Source organism: Cuculus canorus, chromosome Z (assembly GCF_017976375.1).
Source record: "Cuculus canorus isolate bCucCan1 chromosome Z, bCucCan1.pri, whole genome shotgun sequence".
Taxonomy (NCBI): Eukaryota; Metazoa; Chordata; class Aves; order Cuculiformes; family Cuculidae; genus Cuculus; species Cuculus canorus.
In genome coordinates, this window is record NC_071441.1 from 10,107,236 (window position 1) to 10,134,461 (window position 27,226).

The 27,226-nt window shown below is 35.1% G+C and overlaps 1 protein-coding gene across 6 annotated transcripts in view; it reads right to left on the reverse strand.

Moving 5' to 3' along the window:
• Window positions 1–27,226, reverse strand: part of PDE4D (phosphodiesterase 4D) — a 586,247-nt gene that overhangs the window by 276,581 nt on the left and 282,440 nt on the right. The window contains exon 1 of one of the 6 annotated variants that reach the window (XM_054053513.1): window positions 898–2,086. The exons of the other annotated variants lie outside the window; for them this stretch is intronic. Coding sequence (XP_053909488.1) covers window positions 898–944 — 47 coding nt within the window. The 5' untranslated portion in view covers window positions 945–2,086. Of the gene's footprint in view, window positions 1–897; window positions 2,087–27,226 lie in introns of those variants that run through there. 6 annotated transcript variants of the gene reach the window in all.

The window sequence follows — 27,226 nt, forward strand, 5'->3', positions numbered from 1 at the left end:
TCCTGCGAAACGGAGGCGCACAGAGACTGACACCCACGAAGGGCAAACCCTGCGGCCGGTTCCTCAGGACCGAGGCTTTTAAAGGAGCTCCCGTGGCATCTTTGCTTCTAATATTCTGAAAGACTCAGTATTTACCCAAAGAGCAAACGTTTTCTGGGAAGTATTTGTGCCGTAGCTAGTAATGCTCATTAAGCACCAACCAAGACATTAATTCCCACATCAGTCATGACGCAATAACCACTGGTAGAATTTATAAGGAAGTTAATTACACTGTATTGCAAAGAAAGTTACAGGGAAGGGGTTTTCAGTGAGCAATACCTACAGATGCCTGTAGTTCAAAGAGGACACAGATGTTTTAATGATGATAAAGGGATTTTAACGCCGTATGATTATCTTCCAAACAGCCACATTTGAGAACTTACCATACAAATGCATTTATTAAAGATTAGTGAATTATCATATGAATGAGCATTTTTTTTTCCTGTTTTCAAGTCACTTGAGTATAAATAAATAAGTTGCAGGACAAATAACACAATATCACAGTGGAAAAATATATCTTCATTATTTCTTTCAAGTCAGGCTAAGATAGAAATGGAAAGAAGTGTTCCCTTGGTACAGGAAGAAAACACGTCTCCCTGCTCAACCGGCTTTTATCATGTAAGAAAACATGACCATAACAATACAATTTCTATAACTTGCCTGTTTTGTAAAGGAAAAGGAGTGCCAAACTTCTATTACTTCATTATTACTATCCCTGTAAGACTCATTTTTCTCATAGCCCAGTTAGTCTTCATTTGATGTCAATGTAGGAAAAACCATAGCATCTGGTAGTTGCCACAGTATTTTGCAAACAAGCATTTTGAGTTTAACAATCTGTAATGTGTATTGATTACTCACCATATCCACGAATGCCTCCTAAAGGGGAAATTATTCACATGCATCATGTTCACAGCTCTTCCAACATTAGTGTTTTCCTTGTCAGACAGATTTATCTGTTATGGTATTCATAGATGCATTCCAGAACTGCATGAGCAGTTAACAGCAGGGATTATTGCAAGAATTACTGTAATCCACAAAAACAAAAATTCCCAGGATCTGAAGAAAGACTGCTCACAGGATTTTCTAGGTATACGTCCATCCATTTATGCATCACTGACTACTTAAAAAAAAAATATTAAACTAATCAGTATACAGAAACTGTTATGACAATGCCAACAGTTTGCCTTGATAAAAATCCAAGTGCTTCGACTGTGAATTAAAGCATCTTCCCATGCAGCATTTTGGACAGTTGGAAAAGGTTAGTCAAAAGATAGTTTCTTGTCATCCATGCCAAATCAGTGGTTAGGGGGAGATGCGTAACTTCAGATTGCTTTGCCATGTTCAGAAATGAATATTGCTTTTTCTTCTTTCTTAGACACATATTCATCAGTGATGACTTCAACGCAGCGTTCCTTTTTTACAAGCCCAGGGAACAGGACAATGTTTAATAGCCATGTACCAACAAACCCAAACTTTTGAATTCGATACCGTGGGTTTTTTTCTTCAACTAAGAAAGAAGGCAGGAAGCATCCTTTTTCCGCTCCATAGGACAGGACTATAGGTACACACCATCATGAGAGAGCATCACATCACAACCAAATTCATTTCTGCTGTCTAACCCCAGAACAAGGCTGTCTGCTCCCTTTAAGTGAAATGACTAAGCTATCGACTCTCTCACTGCAGAACCCTGTTGTTTTGATGCTACACTGTATATAAAAGCCACGTGCATCAATTTCTATGTCGTAAAAGGAAAGCAAAGCTTTAAGTCCCGCGTTACCTAAGCATTCTTTCTCTGTTGTCCTTTTTGTTTTATTTTATCCCAGTTCAGTTCCCAGACAGTAGTTAGCACTCCTGACGCTCTGGTAAATATCCTCGAGAAGATTCTGAAGCCCAGGCTAAAGAGACGGCGTCTATTTTCGAAGCAACGCAGGCAACAGGCTCTCGCTTCCTTTTATTTTCCCCCCTGGCGAATGTTTGGAAGCTCCCCCCGGGGCTGCGCCTCCTCGCCGGCAGCAGCCGGACACTGGGCTGCCTGGCACTTACTCTGCAGCAGACTGGGCTCGGCTGCGGTGAGGGCTCTGCCTGGCAGAGGCTGTGCTGGCGTCAAGGGGGCCCCTCTAGGTGGGTTCTCCTGACACAGCGCCTCCCGCCTCGCCTCAACCACCGCCGGGCGGAGGGGAAGGACGGGGCACCGGGGGCAGCGGTGACGGACAGCCTTCCTCCCAGCAGCAGATATCTCCCGGGAGGCTGAAAGCAACGGGAATTTGGCGTGGAAGTGCGAAAATCTGTAGGAAAAGATACGTGTAGGAAACGGGAGTCCGCTGCGTTGATCTCCGCTGAGATGTGACAGATTTCTAGGCAAGCTCTCAGACTCGGGCATGGCCAGGCCATGGAGCGTTTGCCTGCTGCTCTTTTTAAATGGCTTTAAACTTCAAACGACCCCTTGCCCTTTAGGACAGGAAATCCTGCAGTCTGGAAGCCAGCTGCAACTTCAGTGACATTAAAAACATGTGATAAGGCTGTGTATTTGATTAGGGTGTGGGTAGACTTGGGAGTAACGTGATAAGAGAGTGAGTTCCACATTTTTATAGATCCTATTTCCTTAAGCTCCGTTCTGTTGCTGTCAGAGCTCTCTTCTACAATACCCCAAATTAGCCCTAGTACAGTTGATGACATTCTGGAGGAAGAATAAAATATTAAACTACTTGAATGTCACAATGTGTTGACAATGAAATAGTATTTATTTCAATTCAGTAATAGAAAAGGAAGCCTGTACTGCTGCACACGTTTGTATATTATTGTATTCTGAAGACTGGGAGCACCAAAACACAACAGATTCTGATATTTAAAGGGGCTCTAGCATCATTTATGTCTTACTACTCTATGCAGAAGACTGGGTTTTCTTTTTTGTCATTTAAATAGAAGCATGACAGAAAGCAGCAGCTGAGTTACAAATAGCAAGACTGAAAATTAGCCTTTTCTCACTACGAGGTTATAAAGCAAAGTATATAATCAGGTACAATAAGGATAAATATTCAGTATAACTTTTAAAAGGATCAAGTAAGTCGTTATAACTATTATGATATTATCATGCTTTATGTAAAAAATAATGCCAGCCCCCTGCACCTCCCCCACTATTATTTTGGGATAACTTTTAAAAGGATCAAGTAAGTCATTATAACTATTATGATATCATCATGCTTTATATAAAAAGTAATGCTACCCCCCGACCCTTCCCCGACTGTTATTTTGGAAACATATACTAGAGACATTCGAAAAGAATATAAACAAAACTGTCAGAACTGTGAGGTTATGTGATTAATTTGAATATGAAAAAACATCTTATCTAACTAATCCAGTTCTCTAGTGCTTTCTCTAGGCTAGATCCACTTATTATGAAATATTAACTACACCAAATGCTACACAAATCTGCACCATCATTATTATTTCATACTGCACTTACCTAACTGCATACTTGCCCGATCATCCATGGGCACTGACATTTTCAACACTAGACTTACTTAATCCCTTCTACTATGTTGAGAAAAAGCTTTTCAACACTGACCTGGCACCTAACACATTTGAAATCTGCTAACAACTCTATTTGGCATCTATATGCCAATTTATCTGGTTTTCTCTAGTATTAAGTTCAGCATAAAGAGTAGCACCCATTGACTCAACTAATTTCATTCAGAAGCAGAGTAGCAGAAGGAGAGTGGGCGTATATAAAGTAACTACAGAGCATTACAAACCAGTTAAAGAACTTGCCAACAAAGTGGAATACACAATATATGTGCTTTCCAGAGCAGGGATAAATTAAAGCCAGAGACTTTCACGAGTAAAGAATTTTTGTTACATTTCCAGTATAGTCTGACTTGAGAAATTTTTCCAGTTCAAGCCCATAATAGTTTACTGATCAGTTCACCTTGGGGAAAAAAAAAAATGCAACAGCTAAAAGCATTCAGTGACATTAACTTCAGTGGCATCAATTTTTTGACCAGATAAGCATTTTGCTATGTCAGTTCCAATTCAGGTTTACCCAGTTCTTTGAAAAAGTAGTTCAAGCACCTTTTTCAGTTCAAGATAAAAAACCCAAACCAATAAAAAAGGTAAAGGTATTTCAAGGCAGATTACGCTTTGATTCCTTCATTCTGCAACCAGGACAGTGCTCTGACCATTAGAATTTAGGCCATAGGAAGGTCTAGTGCATCTTCCCCATTGGTGGAGAATCTAGGCGATGCGTAAAGAAGCTGGAAGGAGAATGACAAGAGATACAAATAGGAACCAGCAGTGATAATGGCTCTAACTCGAGATGGATGAAGCCCAGATTCCAGTCTCTTCTTCAAGATTTGCTTGATACTTTTACACTAAAATGAAATAGTTTATGGACAAAGTATATTTGTAGCAAGAACCAGATTATCTGGAAACACTTCTCGCTTTCAAATAAATAGTCACATTGGACTACAAAGTGAGAGTCTATTCTCTTTCTCTCTCTTCCTAGTCTTGGGAATATGGCATTTCTGACTGCCCAATAAAACATCTAAACAGGGAGGAGTGAAGAATATGTCCTATAAACCTTGTTTCTAATCGGCCTATTAACAGTGCAATATTGCGAAAACCTTTCCATTCTGTTCTTTGCCAACAGGAGAAACAAAGAGAGGGTTACTTTCATTTCCATTTTTTAATTTCTGTATAGTCTTCTTGCAGTACTCAATTCTTAAATTACTAGTGATATAAGAAAATTCACTTAATAATTGTCTGAGATCTGTGTCAGTTAAACTGAAGAACTACATTTTCTCAGCCTCTTTTTTCCTTGTGACATTTCTGGTGATGATCATAGAATCATAGAATGCTTTGCGTGGTAAGGGACCTTAAAGGCCTTCTAGTCCAACCCCTCTCCAATGAGCAGGGACATCTTCAACTAGGTCAGGTTGCTCAGAGCTGCACCCAACCTGACCTTGAATGTTTCCAGAGATGGAGCATCTACAACCTCTCTAGAAAACCTGTTCCAGTGTTTTACTGCCCTAGTGGTAAAAAAAAAATCAGATTTTTAATATAAAAATTAAAAAACCCTATGAAAATATATAATACAAACCATACAGGTCGTGAGAAACAAACTGCATCAAGACCATATAGAACTACCATTTGAATGTTAAGAATGAGTGTAAATTTTCTGAAGAGATTAGTTAATCTAACTAAATCTTTTTATTTTTACAAAACAGGGCAAAAAAAGTGTTATTGAATCAAATATTTTAGTGACAATACATTAACACACAGGGCAAAATATGTAACCTAGGCAGGTAAAGGTAATGCTTAAGGAAATGCTGAAAAGCCAGCTTTTAATAAGAGTACACAGGATTTAATTGATGTCACTGCTAAATAGTGATAATGACTGATGGCAGCTTTTCTTGAGAAAGCTTGCAAGATGCGCTAGGGACTTTACCATTAGGTTGAATCAAACTTGGTACTTGTATCAAAGGTTTCAAAAGGCTCTCCCACAAATGAATGGTTGTGGAGCCTGAAATATGCTATCAGTGACAAGGAGGGTTCATTGAGATCAAGTCTGAGGTAGGTTAATGCAAGAAACATGCTGCTAACATAAGTATTATGTAGATGGGTTATTTCAACCTTATGTCTAAAATGTCTTTAAAAAAAACTATAACAAAAATTCTTTCAAAGGAAAAACCAAAGGATAACATGGCATTTTTGCATGCTTTTTTAAAAACCAGTAGAGAGATAACCTATAATGGAATGGATTAAATAAAAGTTAACAGTCACTTAAATTTTAATATTGATTCACCTGTAATATTATGAAAATATAATGTAAGGATATGAAACTTCCCTATACTGGGGATTCATGTCTATGTTCTTTATTATTTGTAAGCTCTCCGTGAAAATCATATAGATCAAAATATCAACTTGATTAGTGAAGTGGTAAGAAGTGTATCCCACTGCATATAGTTAAAGGAAGTGATACATCTTTAGTCATACAACTTTTTACGTCCACAGAAGTTCTCTTCAGTAATAGTGTAGAAAGTAAAAGCACAAATTTGTCTCATCAGAATCCTCCACAGAGTGAGCAGATAAGCCTGGTAAACTCTTTACGTTTTAAAACTGTTACTCACAGTTGCGTGTTATACGACTATGTGTCATGCCAAGTAACAGCTTTTTGTCCTGTTTCTTTTACCATCCACATTACTGGAAATCAGCTCACTACTGGACACCCTCCTGGAGTAAGTAAACTGTTCCTTCACAGACAAAAAAACTGTGCAACTTTAGAAGCACTTTGCTACAAGAAGTCCAGATAACAGCAGGTTTATTTGTCTCTATTCTTCCTATATAGTTTTGTTGTATCCCTATAGGTCTTTCAGTCATCTTCATGATGAATCATAAAGCAAGCAGCAGGCATTTTGATGTCATACTACAGAAACACCATTCCAGTGGGCTCTGACAGAACCTCACATGATTTTAGACATTTAAACTGTAAAAATGCACAGAGAAATGGCTTCTCTGTACACAGAGAAGGTTTAAATGAGTGCTATGTCGTGTGGATACAGCCCACTCCAGATAACTTCCCTTCAGGGCTTGAGAGTTCAGAGCCATAATTATGTCATTGAAATTAATACTGAAAGGGAAAACTTTAAAAAAAATAAGAGTTCAGTTTGAACAATAATCATGAATTAGGTAATATTGCTAAGAACGTGTGACTACCCTTTAAGAAGAAAAAGGAACTTATTTATGAAGTATTTTTTTGTTCTGAAAATTATGTGCTCAACTCTAAATGTAATTTGACCAGAATATTCTCCATGCAAGCTTCATCCCTTAATGAAGTCCAAAGAATCTTCAGGTCACGAACTTTAAAAAATTAGTATTTTATGTGTCTTCTGTTAACTTATTAGCTTCTTCTGTCTCCCCTTTTCCCCCTTTCAATTAGAGCAAGAGATGGTTTCAGGTAGTCTTACTCTAAAATGTAAGTTCTCCTCCACTGTACCAAAAATAATTATTGTTCCTCATTTCGATTGGTAAATGTCAGTTCTTGCTATACATTTATGTGTCATATATTTCTTATGAATGACATATAAAGATCCTTAAAGTTGTGTAGATTTAAACTGGAACAGATATGATAGTGTGAAAAGGAGTACCAGTACACCTCATGGAGATTAGACTACATTTTTGTCTCATTTGAAGATTGTCACGCTCTCCTTCATATCACTAACCGGTGATCCTTGAGGAAAAGTAACTGTCCTGCATAGCAACCAATCTCCCTAGGTTAGATAACGCTGGTTATGCTTGTAGACCTTCCCTGCTGCATAAGATAAAGTTCAGATGCCTTAAAGATCATTCCACATACATAAACAGAAACTTTATGCACAAGAAATGTAAATAAGAACTGCCAATCTTTTCCCATTTGACCACATTCCCTGCCCACATACTGACCCAGGTATCTTCTTTTCCTTAAGAAAAGCAGGAAGAAGAAAAGCAACTAGTCTAGTTTGATGACAGAATAGAGATTTAACATATTAAAAGAGAAATTAGCTTAAGTTCATATTTATGCTTTTTAAAAAAATATATTTTAAAATGTTTATTAAAAAGTAATTTTGCCTCCTATATCCTAGCTATCTTATTTATGGTCAGAAGCAGAGCTTGTGCTCTCTTAGAAGGAGTCACATTGTTCAAGCCGTTACTATGGATTATGTGGCTGGCACCACACTAGCAGTTTGTCTGCGGACCTGCTATGAAACAGGAAGTGGCATCCGGTAACCACAAATTCTGAAATTTTACTTCTGTGAAAATATTACATGCAACTGAAATGCCCAGAAACAGTTTGGTAGAAGTTGTTTAAGAGAAACTGTAAAACTGAAACACTGAGAAATTATGACTTTTTTTTAATTTGTGCAATGGTAACAAACTGAAGTCAAATTAAATGCACTTCCAGTGAACAGTCAGAACCTATTCCATAATATCAAGATTACTATTTGTTACTTTTAGCTGTACTCTATTTCAAGTAGAAAATAGTTTAGAGAACTTGAATTTTAAATGACAAAGTGGAATGAAATTTTACGTGTTCATCCTTAAATAAACCAGATACTCTATTTATTTCAGTAATATTACTGTAGTGCGATACAGTATTATATTCAGTCTGGAAGCAGAAGCTCAAAGTGAAACAATGATAATTGTATTTATGATAATTGTATTTATGTAAGTACTTTGTCTTCAGTTTAATAAGTGATGCTAAAATACCGATTATTTCATTTGCTTACAGACTTCCCTGACAAGACTGGCATTCTTACTCTATCCAAACCAGGATACAGTAAGAATGTTTTGAAGATGGCATGTGAGCCTACAAGATGGAGTTAACAGAATTGTGCTTGCTAGCAGCTCATTCTTGAGTTAATTGATAAAAAAAAAGCATTGATGACGTCCAGAAAGACTTCTGCTCATTCCCTCACAAGTTGATGTTGACATGAGTATTCAAGAGTAGCAGAGAAAACATAAACCTTTTCAGAATCTGAGGAATATCAACACAAAGGGCATAAATATAGACTAGGAATAGCTTTTTTTTTTTTCCTAATCACAAAGCATGTCTTTACTATGCACACGGGAAATTTAGCTGTATTGTATTCATATCAGCTTTATGATGGTGTGGAGTAAACGTAGCCTATAAGATGTCTGAGGTTTTGTGTGGTAGCAAAAACACCCTCTTTCCCTCCACCTCCTCTACATCTGGTAATGTTTGCCTTTCACTTGCTACTAATTTGCATATCAGCCTAGTGAAGGTGGCTTCTCACAATATTGCCAAGCATTATATGTATTCCAAACGCAACTATATTTTGTAAAAGGAATGATAACTATATAAGCTGAACAGTGCAGAAATTACTTACAAAAGGAAACAGGGAAAAAGGAGTCATCATTGACAACTCTTACAGAATCTTACTTAGAGACAATTCTTTTGACACCTTCCTGTAGAGATGGCATCTTTCCTTGGATAGGGAATGGGACACATGAAAAATAAGGGACACTGTTTTAATTCATTTTTCCCTGAATTGTCATTTCTCCTAATAAATCTTACTTTTCTATCAAGTACACTTTTCTAATGTCTACATAGTCCAGTCAACTAAATTTCAATTTATGAATAATATTGTTTGAACATTTAAATTATGGTTTTAATCATCTCATAAAAACTTCAGTTTAAAGTTAAAGCTTTGAATTGTAGATCACCCTCTCAGAATTGTTAATGAGTAGATTTCTATTTTGTCTGGAGCTGCTTATTCTTAGAAAATACTTCTTTTTACTTTTGAGATGGAAATAGACATATTCCAGTGCTTTTAAGAAACTAAAGTAAGGGGAAATTTAGACTATTTTCTGTGTGAGGATTCCTGAAACTTCTCCAAACACCTTAATGAATTTTGTAATACCATATTTTCACATTAAATCATAGATCCTTCAGCTTTCTTTTAAATTAGAACCTTTGATATAGTTTTTCTGAGAAAAAAAACCTGAACCATGTTAGTGTGATTTCTCTCTGAATTCAGAATATGAAGTCAAGATATAATGAGAGGTAATGTAGACTAATGAATGGAAATCTTTTTTATGTACCTTAATTTGCTTGGTTTTGATGGTTTTAATTTTATTTATGAGTAAAGAGTTTATGTCTGTATGTATCTTAGTCATCAATAAATGCATTATGTCAAAACCTTCAGGGCTTGCAAATGAAATCACTTCAATATTGAGATTATGTCATAGAAAGAGTTAGCAATTTTGAAAGCAATATTAGTGCTGAGTCACTGGACTTGTCTTTCTCTTGTGGTCAGCCTATCTTCATTGGCATCAACAGTCCTTCCATTCTCTTTCATAGTTTCAAAAAGTTTCAGGACTTAAAACTTCTAAGCATGACATGCCCTTCTGCTGAACTACTCCAAGACCCTATTTTCTGATTCTTCTCTGTAGTGACAGTTTCCTAACGCTGAGACACATGACAGTGTCAGTAATGCACTCCTACAGCCTACCTTTTTTAATATTACTATGAATCAAAATACTAAGTGAAAACCTAGAACCCTACCAACCTTTTACTTGGGAAATAATACTTACCTTCCAACAGTCCTTTATTGTTGTCTGTTACTAGTTGCTAATCTGCCTTGAAATTCTTTTACTGCTACCCATGTTTTTCCATTTTAAGTAGCAATTTACCAATTGACTTCATAACAAAAATCATCTACATGAGTCCACCTACTGCTTTCACTGGAAAACAATATTAAAATTGTTGAGAGAAAATTTATTTAGTAAGCACACACCGATTTTATCTCATTTTCTAGTTGTTGTGATGTTTACTAATACTGGTCTTCAAAAGGCAGTAGTATCTGTCTAGATCACTTCCAGTCTTTTTAAATGCAAGTAACCCATTTACTACTATACTTTTCCTGATTTTATAATCGTATTAACAACCCCTATTACAAGACTGAGATTTCCCATACCAGTTCTTTCAAAGTTCTTGAACAAAGATCATCCAGTCCTCATAGCTTAAAAGCATTATGCCTGAGGTTTGCTTCCATATCAAATATAGCAGTTTAGATTCATACCTTTGTTCTCGTTATCTGTCATGCCTGCCCTGATGCTTAATATAATTAAAACTAAGACAAAGGAGGATATTTCTTCATTTCCTCTAATTCCAAAACCAATTCTGCAGCAGAAGTCTATGCTGCTGCTTCTTTCGATTTACATTGATGTTAGTTTGTGCACTTTTTGTCTTCTGTTGGTTCATTATTTGATACAGAAATCAATCAGCTTTATCTTATCAGATTATCCAATGCATACCATAGTTTACGGAATTTTAATTTTTTTTTTTAACACAAACATGGGAAGTTTAAGTTTCTCATAGTATCATAATACCTGGTATTTTTTTTTTAAATATTGCTGGGATATTTCTATCTAAATCCAAGCACTCTTGCAGAAGAGACACTTCTACCACATAACATTCACCTCCAAAAAAATTCTTTTTGCATCTATAAACACCTTCCTCTTCATTTCCAGTATAGTTTTTTTTCCGTTCATAGAACTATGTGCAGATCTAATGGATCTAATTTCTGCGAACTGACATTGAAGCTATTTTCTGATTGCCTTTCACAGATGCCTTTAGAACCAGTCACCAGTGCCCAGGAGTCTGCAGAGCAGATGTATGATGCCTACCGTTATACACGTCTTTATGAATAATATTTTATTAGGATAGGAATTATCATAGTAATTGTAATTACTTTTCATACACAAATGCCTTTTTTTCCTCTTTTTTTTTTTTTTGGTCAGATGTGCACAAAATGTGAGCATATTCCTGTCTGGCAATTTCCAGCATTAAGTAAGTGACAACTTATATTTTAACAAAAACACATATATTTCTACCTTGGATTAGAGTACAAGAACTAAAATTCATCATTAAAAAGACTTGGCAGCCAATGTCTGCTTCTTAAGTAAAAAGTGGTTAATACTAAGCTCCTAAACTTCTCTATTTTCTCAGAATTTAAGGAAACCTCATAATTTAAATTGCAGAGTGCCCAAATGAGAGCTGATTCAGATAGCAGGTACAGATGGTAGGAAAAACCTAGACCTTTTATACTATTAAAAGATTCCCACTGTCCGAGGAATAGTAAACAGATGTTGCTCTAATATATATTGCTAGATGAATATTCTGTTGCTTGTACTTAGCTGAAATATGTATGGACAAGTCCTTAGCAATAAGTACACAGTATTTTATAGCAACATAGAGCCACGGACTCTTAAGGTAACTAAAAAACGTAAACCAGACTAGATCTTTCTCTCTAATGGTTTACAGTCTTAAATTATATAGGAAATAGTGGGAAATTATTATTCATTACGTAGAGAAATGGACTGAAATGTGCTTAACAGAAGCAGAATAATAAGCTGATTATGAAGTACTTAATGAGATTTATTAAATTAATATGGGCCAATATTCCCTGTAAACAAAGCCGTTCTTGGTTTCTTTTTAATTTATTATTTAGAGGAGTACAATAAAGAGCAAACATGTGACTATCTAAGTAGCAAACCTCTCTCATTTGCAGATTGAAGTACGAGGTTGCATGATTTTATAACAGCTTTACTAACAAATGAGACTGAAGTCCAAATCTTACTACTCTTACGTCACTGAAAATTCTGAGTAACCCAATGCCATGCATGGTGATAGCCACTACCATGGTGATAACCACTGTGACTGTGAAAAAAACTGATTAGTCCTGAGAAACCTCACTCATTGCTTCCTCAAATATACATGATGCAAAAAACGTTGTGGGGGAAGACTTCCATATCTGAGGCTGTAAAAAGTATAATGCCTAAGCATTATACTGGAAATACCTATGCATTTTTAACTGTAAAAAAAAACCTTTTATGAATCATACAAAACATAAAAACATATCTTTTCTCCTATATGTTCCAAAAGTTTTTTGAAGAAAAGAATCCCAAATTTAGTATCTCTGATGCAGGCAACAAAATCAGCTGCTTTAGAAAGCTCTACTATGGAGTGGTCTCCTGTCAGGCTACTGAAATATTCTTCAGAGAATTCCCTGCATTTGACAAGTTATTTAAGCAAGATGTGACAATGAGACACAATGGTACTCATACACCTTAAGTTAGACATATATTTGATGTCTTTCCTGGATCAGTTGGATCTATGCCTAGTTCCCCATTATCCCTGGAAATGGAAAGTAAGGTTTTGCAATATATTGTATACATAACATGCTAAATATTAGGTATAGCCAGGGAAAAGTGAGGACTTATTTACTTTCCAGCTCTGTGAAAATACTCCTGCAAATATAAGTCACCTCTGTGACATTAAAAACAAACAAATTAGATCTTTTTCTGGTATTTGATTATTGAAAATGGAACCATGTAACTGCTACAAAGGCAAGCATCTACATGTGGAGTTAAAAGATTAGGTCTGTAACGTCAAGCCCTGTGACGATTAGCTACTAACAACTGGGAAATTTGTGAAGCTGTCATGACATAATCTGGTCATATGTTTTTTTCGCCAACATAACCCATGAGAAACATACAAAGTTTTTAGCACTACAGAAAGCCAAGGCAGGGCCATTTGAAGTAGAAAACATTTATTTGGCATGGTATGCCTGGGCCATAGTGACTGTGCTGCTCTTGCTATTTACCCAAAGTTAGGTAAGCTAAAATAAACTATTTGCAATGCATTAGTAATAAACCTCCACTGCAATGTAGGCAAAATCTAAGAGAGCTTATTAGAGACATTAATCAAGAAAATCACAGAACCACAGAACAGTAGGGTTGGAAGGGGCCTCTGGAGTTCATCCAGTCCAACCCCTCTGCTAAAGCAGATTGCACAGGAATGCATGCAGGCAGCTTTTGAATATCTCCAGAGAAGGAGACTCCACAGCCTCCCTGGGCAGCCTGTTGCAGTGCTCTGTCACAGTCACAGGAAAGATTTTCTTGTTCATGGTGGAACCTCCTGTGTTCCTGTTTGTACCCTTTGCCCTTTGTCTTGTTGCTGGGCACCACTGAAAAGAGTTTGGCCCCATCCTCTTGACACCCACCCTTTAGGTATCTGTTAGCACTGATGAGACCGCCTCTCAGTCTTCTGCAGGGTAAACAGACTTTGGTCTCTTGTCCTTTCATCATTAGAGAGATGCTCCAGTCTCCTAATCATATTTGTGGCCCTCCACTGGACTGTCTCTAGTAGTTTCTCAGCTTTCTTGAACTGGGGAGCCCAGAACTGGACACAAAACACCAGATGGGGCCACAGTAGGAGCAGAAGAGAGGGGGAGGATAATTTCCCTCAGTCAGCTGCCAACATTCTTCTTAATGCACCCCAAGATACCACTGACCTTCTTGAGCAGTGTCATGGTTAACCTGTTGTCCATAGATACACGGACAGAGGGAGACATTTGACATTTATTTTCCCTTACATGTTCATTTTCCAGATTTCTTCTTTTAACTAAAGTTACCAGAATACTATTATTTTGTAATAGGCTGATAAGTAGCCAGTTACTCTAAACACAAGTCTTAAAAGCTTTTGCTTGTGTCTGCCTTCATATGAAATTTTCCAGCACAGTTGCATATGGGACAAAAGGAAAAAGAAAATACAGTTTCAAAGACTGTTTTGCCAGTGTTCCCTGTTTTCAAAATTGTACAGGTAATTTTTTATAATTAAATGAAACAAAAATATCTGTATAAAATCGCAAATATTTTTTCCTTTATGGCTTCCAATACAATACTAAGTTAAAACTGAAAAACTACTGAATGACTTCTTCACAAAATACTATTTTAGGTACCCAGCTAAATAAACCAGTTAAATGCAATATATCATTACAAATAAAGCCAGATGCCATCATCTGACTATCTTGTATCTTCCCACAGTGATTCATATCATGGTATTTTTTTTCAGGGATTAACTTTAAACTTATTCCAGTCCTAGACTACATAGAAAATTGTTACTGGACCATTTTCCACTATTTATATTTTACTGCCACTTCGCCCAGAAGACTCTCACTCTCTACATATTCTGTTGAGGAAAGAATGCATTAATTTCTTGGTAAGAAAATTGTTCATCTTGCATTTGAGAAGGGTCAGTCAAAACCCCTCTATGTTATTTTATGGATCTTTGTTATGAGAAAGACAAGTTTACTACTTATAAAAAGGCTCAGACTATATCCAGGTTTTCCAAGTAATGTTGGGTGGCAAAAAGTTTGGGAAAATTGTTTCTAAACACCCATTTTAATCAATGTTTAAGCTCCTAAAGGTGAAACTTTAACTGACATCTTCAGAAATGTTTTTGATTGTTGTTTGATCATTTGAGAGGTTATGATGCAATACTCTCTTTTTAAAAAAATAACGTAAGGTCTGATTTTCCAAGGGAAAATTCAAGCGCAAACAGAAGTTTTTCAAAACTAGGAGAATGATAGGATTGCCTAAGTTAACATTTGAGCATCTGAATTTGTTCCCTGGAATATGAATGTGGAAAGCTCAACATCTGAAAAATCAGGCAGTTTCTGACCTTTTATTTCGTAACACACAGAGTTTCTTTTTGTTGTTTAGTTTTTCTGTCACATCTAGCTTCAATATTGCCGTTTCCTCTTGCTTCTAAGAGATTATTAATTAAAGAATGAAAACCTAACCGTGGTACAAACAAAACCAAAACTGCTGTTTTCCATATTTGTATATCCACTCATCGTTTTGGCTAGTATGTTTGTAACACTGAAACTCAAATTTCTTTTAAACTGGAACAGTGCCAGATTAAATTAGTGCAGAAATCATACACAACATTAAAATTACCAATTGCTACTTAAAGAAGGAGGTGGCAGTTGCGGAACACAAGTGTGTGTAATGGCCTGGTTGGGGAGAAACCGTGACATCTGTGTGGAAGGCAGTGCTGTCTAAATCCAGGATCACCTGCTCCTCCTCTCAGTCTAGAGCCCAGAAAATAACATTCAGGAAGGGGAATGAAACTCCCATTTCTATTATTTGAGCAGTAAGTACCTCTTTTCACTCATCCTTTAGAGACTGCTAACTAACCAAGTTTCATTTTATTTGTCATATGCAACAAAATTTGAAAAAAGAAACACTGAAAACACTTCAGGTATTTGAGCCCTAAAGTCCACAGGAAATTTTCAAACACATTTTGCAATCACTATTGCAGTGGTAACTATTTACAATAACTACTAGTGCATTTGTAGCACAAACATAGCGTAAATTCAGATTCTTCACAGCTGGCAGGAGGTGAAGTTACGTTCATTAGTTGAAAAAGAAAAGGCCTAAACTGAGAGGAGATATAATGTAATAGACATACATAAAATTATTACATGCAAAAGTATTTTTCCTTCAACACCAGCAGACCCAAATGGAATTTTTGACATTAAATCAAGTAACATGAAATCTTGGCATGTATGTTTTCTATAATTAATTCAGGATATTTAAAATTTTATCCTGCAGCCACTAGTGCAGCTCATACTGTCACAACTAAAGCATGTTTCAGGTAATAATACATAAATTTGTTAGAAGTTAACAGGCAGAAATTGAAGTGCATTGAAACATTGTGTAATAATGCTTCCTCTGGGTGAAGTATTCTTACATATTCTGGTCTGGGATGTTTCAAAGACTTATGAATATCTTTTGAATCTCTCAGTTACTGTGTTTTTTTAATTCAGTATTTATATATCTGTATTAATGTTTCAACAGAATGCAAATGTCTTCTACATATACTTTGTAACAAACCATTACTAAAGGCTTTTACAAAAAATTATGCATAAGTTTTATCAAAAAAGATGACCAGAAAGTTTTCAATATAAAGTTTTTCACTTTAGCATTGTACAATACCTGATCTGTGCCACACAAAGAAACCACTCCTGAAGGAAACATTTTCAATCTCAGTTAGATCTACTTACATGATTTTGCAAAGATTAATTATTCTTTATGAAGTGCTTTAAAGATGTAAACTATCCATGAATGCCAGATATAATTAATATAGTCTAAGCAATAAAGCAACAGTGTATGTAGTACTGCTCAGTAATAAATTCCTTTGTGATACCTAGATATGAGTTTGAGGGCCAATTGCAATTAACCATTGGAGTATACTATTTTAAAACCATGATATGTCTCCTGGAAGATCACGTCATGACCCTTCATGGATTTTCTAAAAAAACCATATGTAATATGAAAAACTGAACAAATATCTTTGAATAATGTAGGAAATAATGCTTAAAGAGAGTCTCATAAATAACTGAAGACTTAATATGCAATAATCAAAATTTTCACATTAAAAAAATAGGTGGAAATAATTATAGAAGACATTTTTAAATTACCAGTGCATTTCATAACATAGATGAAGACTGAACAGAATGCAATTTTTTATTTTCAGAAAGTAGTCGTGGAACTTGGATCTCACATGAATATACAAGAGAGTTCCTGTGTCAGATGATGTTTTATATTACTGATGCAGTTAATACTACAACACAAATTAGGTTGAAGACTGATTTGATAAAATTTCTTTAAATAAGTGTGTAGAGGGAAGTTTTATGGAAGCAAGATCGTTCGACTGTCTTATTATGTTGTTTTAAATGTTATTTATGGAATTACACTGACCCAGATGAAGTACTTAAACAAGCTGTCCTTTTTTTAAAACAATGAAAAGACAGTGGTCTTTCTTGAAAAAGAGGTAATGATGGTTGCAATGCAAACCCATGTGATTGATTTCAAACCTTTTTCTGCAGTTGCATCTAAGGTCTGGGTTTTGCGCACATAAACACACATGTTTCTTAAACAGTGTGATACTAAGCACCTTCTTTTTTTGGATCAATGTAATTATTAAGACTTCAGGTTTTATAGGTTGCCAAGGTTGTAACTGAAGAACAATGTGGAAAGCTTTGCCGAATTCTGTGGAACAAAGCACTTGAAATGGCTGTAGACAATAATCACAGAGTCACATGACTAGTGGAATCAAACATAGTTCCTATTAACAGTCTCATCAAAAGTACAGGTATGATTTGGTGCCTTCAGATCAGAATGAGAGGCCTGAAAGTCATTCTAACACTGATGGTTCATGTGTCCTGAAGGCAAAGAAAATTCCTTTTACCACTAATAGTGCTTAGTCAAACACTGCATTTGGGCATAGTAAACTAAAATTTTCAAGCCATAATATACAGCATGCCTTAAACATTGACCTGAAGGACATAGATTAAGAATTTTCTGCTTATTTGATAATATATAGCTAAACTGTACACATTCATTAAAAGCTGTGTAACTTCCACATTCTCTAAGCAATTTATATGCACACATATATACAGAAATAGCTGAAGATAGTACAGAACAATATTTCTCCATACTATGCCTGGGGTGTCTGATAATCACCTCACAAGCACTGAAAAGGAAGCTGTTAAATAATTACAGCATTATTCCAGAAAAGCTAGAATCTGAAACAGCCAGTGCTTATAAAAAATTGTAAACAGCTGGACTACCAAAAGTAAAAGCTCTTACCTGGGATATGGAAAAGGCTTAGCACCAACTGAAGAAAGCATATAAGAATGAGCTGTAAAGGTATGCTGCAGCTTGTGGCGTATTTGGAAACACTGAAAACATAAATTGGCTGTCTTTCTTTTGAAAGAAAAGTAAATAAATTCTTTGGAAGATCAACCAGTTCTGGTTTGTTGAGGTTTTTTGTTTGATTGTTTGTTAGCTGATGTAGGTTTGTGTATGTGGTTTGTTTGTTTGTTATTTAATGTACAAAGAAAAGCAATGCCTCAATCATCAACATTTGTACTGAGCTGGAGGTCAGACTGCCAGCATTTCTGCAAGTCCATGCATCTGAACCAATAATTCCCTTTCAGGTACTGATAAACTACAAAATCATTGCAATGCCTTTTAGAATCACAAAAGTGTAGAACTGCCCAAATTGGAAGGAAGGGACCTTGAAAGATCATCTAGTCCAACTTTTCACAGGAAAGGGAGCCTTAGTTAAAAAAAATGAGGGATTTGAAATGCAAAGCAATTTTTAATCATTGATATTATTTTTAGGCATTTAGATTATCCTCTAGAATTCTCTGTAGGAAATGTAAAATAGTATGGTTCATAGATTTTTAAACTGGGAGATATCACTATAGGCAGCCATTTTTTTAAAAAAGCAAATGTTAACCAAGTCTAGTTCAGGAATTCCTTCACCTAATTGAATAAAATGTAGTTTAAACATTTTGATTGTATGTTTACTTATTGTTTGGGGTCTGGTTTTCTTTTTGTTTTTTGTTTAAAGAGCTAGTTTAAAGACTTCAAATTATGGACACACATAACATTTAAGTGATTTGTTTTAAAATATTGCCTTTATATATCTTGCTATCTTCATACAGTGATGGAATATTGCCACAGTTTTCCCTGCCAGTTTAGAAAATATCTATGCATTTTAGCACTGTCCAGTCTCTTGTAGGCTTACCACAGTTAATATCCAATAATTATTTTAATAATTATCCAATAATATCTTTTGTGGGCAGAGTGAAATTTTGTGTATTTGCCTACCAATGCCTACTCAAAGCTTTGGTGCAGGCTATTTGTAGTGTGTGCTGTTCTGTTTGGGTGTTAAATTCAAGCCTGAGAAAAAGAAAAAAAGCCAGACTTCTGAAGAACAAAATGTAGATACCTCTGTTACAAAGCATTACCAATAAAAATATTTGAGCAGATATATTCAAATATAAATCCCTTGATATCTGTTCCTTTGATAAGTCAATGCCGTGTCCTATAGGAGCCCTACAGATGCTATGAAAGTATTCTCCAGGCTTCCAAAGTCATTCTTCTTCAATCTGTCTTTGGTATTGCACTTTTTTCAAACAATGGTATTGAGAACTGGGGAGTCTTCTCATTTTGGTCACAATAGCATGTGGAGTGAAAAATATAACCTTGCTTGCAACCCTGTTTGCATTGCTAATGACTAACGTTAGCTCTCCTCATTGCATCATTGCGCTGGAAAATGTACTTTTATATTCCTGCTCTGATCCTCCAGTTCCTCCTATTCTACTTTCCAGAATGGATTCTCACGTCAGATGACACACACGCTTGTTTTGGTCTTACATTTGACTGTACTAAATACTAATTTAGTTCTTACATCCAAAGCAAGGAAGACCACTAACAGTGAGTCATCTTTAATGCTATTTCTTCATCACTCATTTCTGAGTCTTACAGTATTCAGAAAGAATTCTCTGCTATACATTTTTTACACAATACATCTTCACTTAGATTTACTTTTAGTACATTCTACCTTTTATAATGCACTAACTGTGCATTCATGCATACTGATATTCAAACAAATAAAAAAATCAGATTTAATTCAAAAACATATAGCAAGGCTATATGTATATAAAGTAATAATAATTTCAATTTAGTATTGAAATAAGCTTTCTAATTCAGTATAGTTCTCACCCGAAGACATAAAATAAAGTGTTGGTTTAAATTTTTTTTTTTAAATTTTAGGAAATTTTAAGTCTAGAACATGAGTTTGCTCATGTCAATTTAAAATAATGTTTCAGTTTGCTATGGAATGTAATAATTTTTATTATTCCTAGTATCTGAGGTAGCTAAATACCTTCCCTTTACCAATCATTACAGGATTTATCCCTCAAACAACTTCCTACTTTTCCTTCCATTGCTATCAAGCTGAAAAGAAATCAGACAGTGTACAGTAAACTTTATAGCCCACTAAGACAAGTCCAACCTGCTATGTATGTGACTAAAACCAGGATATCAACAGCATTTGTTTTAAACCAAAGTTGCAGTCAAACATAACATATGTTTAAAGGACTGACTAAAGCCATTACAAGGAAAGCTTGTTACATGGTCAATTAACAAAGGTGAGAAAAACGAGGATAAAAGACATATAAGAGAGATTCACCATGCAAACTCTCTGCATTAACAATTCTCATAAGTACCCAGAAGTAAATACTTCTCATTTATCTCTAAATAAGTAGATCACATCAAAGTATTTGCAATAGTTCTCCATATTTAATGAAATGAAATTGTGCTACAAAACACGGCTAAGTCTGAGGTAGGGCTTAATCAGTTGAGGCGATTCTGGTTTTAAACACATATCAACACCAATGTGCATACAGGAATTTTTAGTCTGATAAGACAAAGCAGACTGTTTTTATCATACACCTTCCCATGCTTACTAGTGGGTTAAATATAAATTTAATTTAATATTTCATTTGTCATCAGACACATGTCAAAATGCTCAGGACTTCACTGAGACTAAATATACAGTATTTTCAAAAAAATTATTTCTTAAATTTAATTTCAGAAAAAAATGCCAGTAATGCAGCATTTCTAGTTACTGTTATTACGATAGCTAATTGCAAAAAAAAAAATAAAGAAAATACTTTAGGAAAATGAATGGTTATTAGGGTTTTTTTTGTTGCAAGAAGTAAGCATACCTGAAAATACTTTCAAATCAAAAGCTTCAAATCAAAATTACTATTTTAAAGCAAATTACAGAACTGTACCTTTTGTATTATTAAAAAAAATCAAATGTGTTAAGAAAAATGAATACTAGCTGCTTCAAACTTTAAAATACACTCTAAAATTGAGCACATCAGACTGAGCATGATGTATTGAAACCAGTAACTCCTATCGATAATTCTTTTTTTCTCCTATGCTATCAAGTAAGTAAAAGATAACTTAAATATACATTTGGCAGTGCAAAAACTTGCTTATCCCAGCATAGTCCAGACCAAGGCACTTGAGAAATATTGGTTAGAACAATCTTTAAATGTCTTTTTTTAACTGGGATGACTAAAATTTACATCAAATTTTTCTTTAAATGGGATTTTAATATACATATAGGGAAGAGGCTGAATGGTTTTCAGTTGTCTTTGGTTATGTAAAGAACATTATTCCTTTTTAGCAGCTGTAACCTGTACTGAATCAATTTCTGAAAATGCCTCTAAATTATAAGAAAAAAACAAATACGTTCAGATTTAAAGATTCAACTCATGAGGTCTTCTACCTCCACAGATTATTTAGCGCCTACACTCAAGAGTTGCTTTTTATCCAAACACACATAGAAGGAAAACTGAACTTCCTAAACTACCAACATTACTACTTGTTATGCTGTGAGTCTCAGAATGAGCTGTGTCCACACTGCAAATCAAAACGCAGTCCAGGATCCGTCAGGCACTGGAGCCATGATCGTTCCTTGGCTCTTTTTCATGCCAGTCCAACTGTCTCTTGCGAAGATAAACCATGATAGGTTCCTGAATTAGTTTGCTCTACATATCACTCCCTGCAGGTGATACGGACCGGACAACATCAAGTTTGGTTTCCTTTGATCTACACAACCTTCCAGCACTCTAGAGTTTTTGTATAAATGTCCTCATCTCAAGACACATAGTGTAAAAACAACAGTGCAGTGGGCTGCATTATGGCCTGTGTTACTAGTTATTATTTCAAACACTTCCAACTGAACAAACATATAAAAAATAATAATTATCTTGCTGTCACAGCATCATCATATAGGTCCTAGAAGGAACACTTGCCGTCTGGTCTAGAGTCCTGAGCAACCTGGGGCACTCTGCATCGTATAATTTATAGGTTAAGCATCACACCCAGAAACTGATGTATTTTGCAGCATAGATGTATGACTTCTGTCTTCAGAAAATTCATGCCCTGAGGACAGTCTGAGCAGAAAGTTCTGAAATGGAGTAAGGTCTGGACCCAAAACACTCTCAGGAAATTAGGCAGAAGGTCTTGATAACTTAGGATAAGTGTTCTTAAAACACTGACACAGAAGACTAGCTCCTCTAATTTTGTTGGACAGATTTAAATACATTATTTAAATCTCCAAAATTAATTATTATTTGAATTAGCAAGCGGTAATAATGATTTTAATAGTTGATTTAAATCTTAGTTTGCATTTGCATTTTTCATGTTGACCGTGAAAGAATTGTTGACCTCCTTTGAAATTCCCACTTACTTTTACGTATCAAGATACACTATATCTACACATATTTTAAGTAATTACATAGTTCAGTAGACATTTAATAAGCTTCTTATCTTTTTATATATTTTATGATGTTAAAATATTAAATTTTATCTTTTCTAAATTTGATGATGACATTTTTCATTCAAGATTTCTGGTTAGCTGCATTTCACTGGAAACTAAAATTGAATTGCAATACACAACTCAGCACTTCAGAATGTTTGTTGTTATTACAGTTGTTATTTATAGAAAAGAATTACCATGCTATAGATATTGAAAGGAAAGTGGTGGGTATGGATTTCAACTGGCACACGAATAATAAAACTACAAGCAAGAGGCTTCTTTGCATCCTTTCAGACTTCAGCATTGAGATTCAGCCTTGAGGGGTTTGGGGGATTTGATATTTGATTTTTTTAACTTTTCTTAAAATGATTAGGAGAAGGAAAGTAGTAGCTGGCAAAGCAGGAAGAGTAATCAGCTTTTCCATTTCATATTGACAAAAGTAATCTGAATAAAATAAATTCTTTTTCTTTTTTTTTTTCCTTAGGCTGTGAAGGATAAGCTACTCTTACAGCCAGTCTAACTTTTCAGCATACTGGTTTTATCTTCTTGGTCAGGACTTAGGATAACAAATTAACTTTCTGCAAAGCTTTGCCAGTAAATATATATAGATGATGATTTATTTGGAAAAACAACAACAACAAAACCTCACTCAACAGCTTACATGAGTTTAGTAATTACTCATTCTCTACTCATGAAACTATACTCATTAAATAGAAAAGGAGAAACCTGTTCATTTATTGTCCTCTTCACCAACAGAAGTCTAATTCATTGAAATAATCGTTAGACACAAATATGAAGGAGATGCAAAATAAACTAAAACCGGTTTGAAATGTATTCTAGCAGTCCAGACATGACTACATCAGATTCTGGAAGCAAAGTAGAGAATATTCGGTGTTATTTTTAGCTACAAATAGATAGAACACTACTTGACAAACTGTAGAGCGTTCATTCAATAATTTATTGTGTCTGAAAGGTTTCTTTTTATAAATTTATAATTTGGAGGGATGTAACTTACTTTTAACACAAACTTGTTTTATACTTACCCAGAACCAAGATGATATCTTGTTCTTGAAGCTATAATTGCAGCATAATTACATAAGCAACGTATATGTAACTTAAGAAATGTTCTCAGTGTTCAGCCACAGCTGCCCATATTATTATTCTGAGAAGAAACTAACAAGCATAATTCCCAGTATTTAGTTCTGATTTCACTGTGGATCTAAAAAGCAAAATATGAGAGTATTCTACTTAAATAAACCAAGTGTAAGCATTTATTTACTTAGGTATACTACTTAAATAAACTAGTAGATCCAATGAAGCTGAACAATGAGGTGTAAACCCAACAATGTGTTTGTCCATACAGAAAATTATAATATATAATTATACATTACATGTAATTATGTATAACGTATGTCTCTGTCTTACAGAATTATGATGAGGACCTTTCAGAGTTCTTAGATACGATATAATTACTAGTCATTTATTAACTTCTTCCTTAACACAATTCTTTTGCAGGGTAGCAATAAATGTTAATCAGCACAAATAACGTTTACTACTTTGATAAAATAGTTCTTTACCAAAGCAGATGACTTCAGTAAGATAACACATATTACATGGTAGTTGATGGACCCAACAATGTATTTCTCAGCTGAATGAGTGTGGGAATTCTTCCTTTAAGCAATTATGATACAACCAATTTTAACACAAATTTTTCAAAATAATAGTTCAAGAGATTTCATTTGCAATTTACTAACATTTTTGGAAGTGACATGAAAATTCATTATAGGAAAATTTAATGCTCGTGACAAGGCTTAATAACTCACTTTAGAAATCCATCTTCTTTGGATACAGATTTTAATCAATTATTAGGCCTTTTTTAATTATCAGTTTCACGATTATTCTATATTCACGCAGAGTTAAAGTGACCAGTTCCCACTCAATTGAAACTTATAGCACAGTTTTCAGCAGCACTGTCTCAAGCTTTTCATGTAGTGATTCAGAAGTACTGTATCATTAAAAACTTCTCTAGCAATCCTGCTTAGCTAAGACTTGCATATATTACAAAAAGTCCTTAAGGAAATTCATAAACATACTGACAACAATAACACATACTAAACTAACACATACAATGTTAAATTGCTGATTTGTTATAGGAATCAGGCTATGCATTTTGTAAACTCAGAAAAATAACAACAAAAAAAGGAAATGTCAATGATACAATTCAGGAATGGATACATAACTTCACATCTGATTCCAAGAAACTGTGACCAGATTCTTCCTGAATAAATGTAGTTGTTTTAAATATTTATGTTTTGGTCTCCTAAGCTTTTCATCTTTTGTTGCTGCTTAGCTGGAATTGCAACAGCTTCAAAAGGAAAAATAAACTGAAGAAGCAAATAAGAACAAAAGTGGAAAGAAGCTGTTTCTAATGAAGTTGTTTCTTCATTGTTTTCCAGTTCATCAGGGGATGTAAAAGTAATGAAGCCTTCCTTTTTAAAGGTGGTGGGGGTTTTAATTATTTGTATTCACTGCGACATGGAAAGAATATTCTAATCTGCAATAATGTGTTTCTTGCAGCTTCAGTTTTTCTTGGCATTATGTCAGACTACCAGGATGTAATATCACAAGACTACAGGTGTTTCATCAGATTTATAAAGTGAGATTCCTTTTTTAAAATTATTCCTTTGTACATTGTTTCCTAAATAAGCCCGTTTTAAGTCTAACCTTTGGGATGAGACAAATGTACTTGAAATCTCTGGCTACCTTGTTTGCTGAAGCTAATGGCCTCAAGACACCATTTTTAAATGCAAAACTACGCCTAGGAGATGTGCTGCAAAAATTCTGTGAATAAATCTGTCTCTCTGACAGCTTTTAAAATCTTAACATAGGAGGGGGAAACAGGGATTTGTTTCGTGAGCTAAAGTCTCATTGCATGAAATAGTTGATTTCTTTGACTACTTAAAATAGTCTAATTTTGTTTCAGCTTCCAACAGCACTAACTTAGATTTAGAAGCCCATATAATGCTAAATATATTTAATACATATTTCAATTGCTGGGGGCTGAAAATGTATTTCCAGTTACATTTATGGATTTCACCATATTTTACTCATTTTAATTTTATGACATGGCTTCATATTTTCCATCAAGTGATACCCCAAACTTAAAATTTCATGTTTTCAGAGTAGTTTTTGATGATCAAGTGACAGAGGAAATCGTGATATTAAATTATTTAATTTTAAATGCTGGTTTTTAATTATTTTGGTTCAAGGTTTCTATGTTTCTTATGTCTGTAGGTATTTGTTTATCTTTCATTTGCTATCATTACAGCAATAGCACTCATGGAATATATTTCCTTCTGTATATCACAATTGATTCTGTCAATAAATAAATTTAATATGGGATTTGGAAAGAAAGGAGTATGTTTTCTTTCCTGTTTGCAAAGAATAAGTACATTTCTTGCTGTCTTCAACATTAAGAGATATCACACATCCTTAAACATTTTGGATAAGTAGAGAGTAAAATACACCAAAATTAATGAGGAAAAGTGGAAGATAAAATTATATTCTTAAGACAGGAATAGGGAGGCTATGCTAAATGGAAAAAAATTATTAAGAAAATGGAATATAAACCAAGAGCATTTTGAACATAGGCTTTCGAATACTAGCTGACAATGATGCAAATACAAACTCAAGGGAAACCTGTCCCAAGCCGATTACATAAGTTTAATATCAGTTCAGTGTTAATAGATTAAATGGTGTCCCTCCCATTAGTATCTCTAATGTTTTTCTGTCTCTATCCTTCTGCTGCTTTTTGCTATAAAATCGTTATAGCTGGTGCCATTCTTCAATGAACATTGACCATAGCATACTGCATACCAGCAAAACATGTACACATGGAACAAGAATGAAAGCCACCTGCCTAGGCATAAAATTAAAATTTTCTTTTATTTTCCAATGTTCTCACTTTGCTACTTGATACATTTATGTTATGTTTAGTGTCACAGACTTTCATGGAATAGTGAAATGGTAGAAATGCTTTTAAGTTGTGCTGTGGGAAGATCCATTCAGGCTCCATCTGATGCTGCATGAACACAAGGTTCGCAAAATCTGAAGGAATGCAAGAGTTACTTGCCATCTATATTCCTCTTCTTTTTCCATCTTATTAAAGCGGTTATCATATTAAGCCATTTGTTGTCAGTTCTTTTCTTACTGAGATTCATAAAGAAACCCACACCTTCTCTCCCTCTCCTAGCCCCCTCCCCCAGCACAGAACAGGGAGACACTATGCTGTACAAATTTCCTGGTAAGACACTTGGAGCACAGGTGAAACGGGTGATTAAGTCTCCACAAACCTTGCAGAGTGGTGTGGCAGACTGGACTTCTCTTTCCCAAGATGAGCAGGGTAGCAACTCAGCAGCAGCTGGGTGGTCCTACCTTTTACAGAGCGTGTGAAACTGATGACCAGTTTCTTTAGCCTAGAGTAGGAGCAATGTGAAGCCCTGAAGTCTGAGTCCCCAAAGTGTGCTGCTGTTCCCAAGGCTGCTGGAGCAAACCTCGGGTTTTAGAAACTTTGTGTGTTTACTTTCTTTGGTAGGCTGCCAAACCTTTCTCAGAAATACAATCAGCAGAAGGAAAATTGTATTTTAAGCG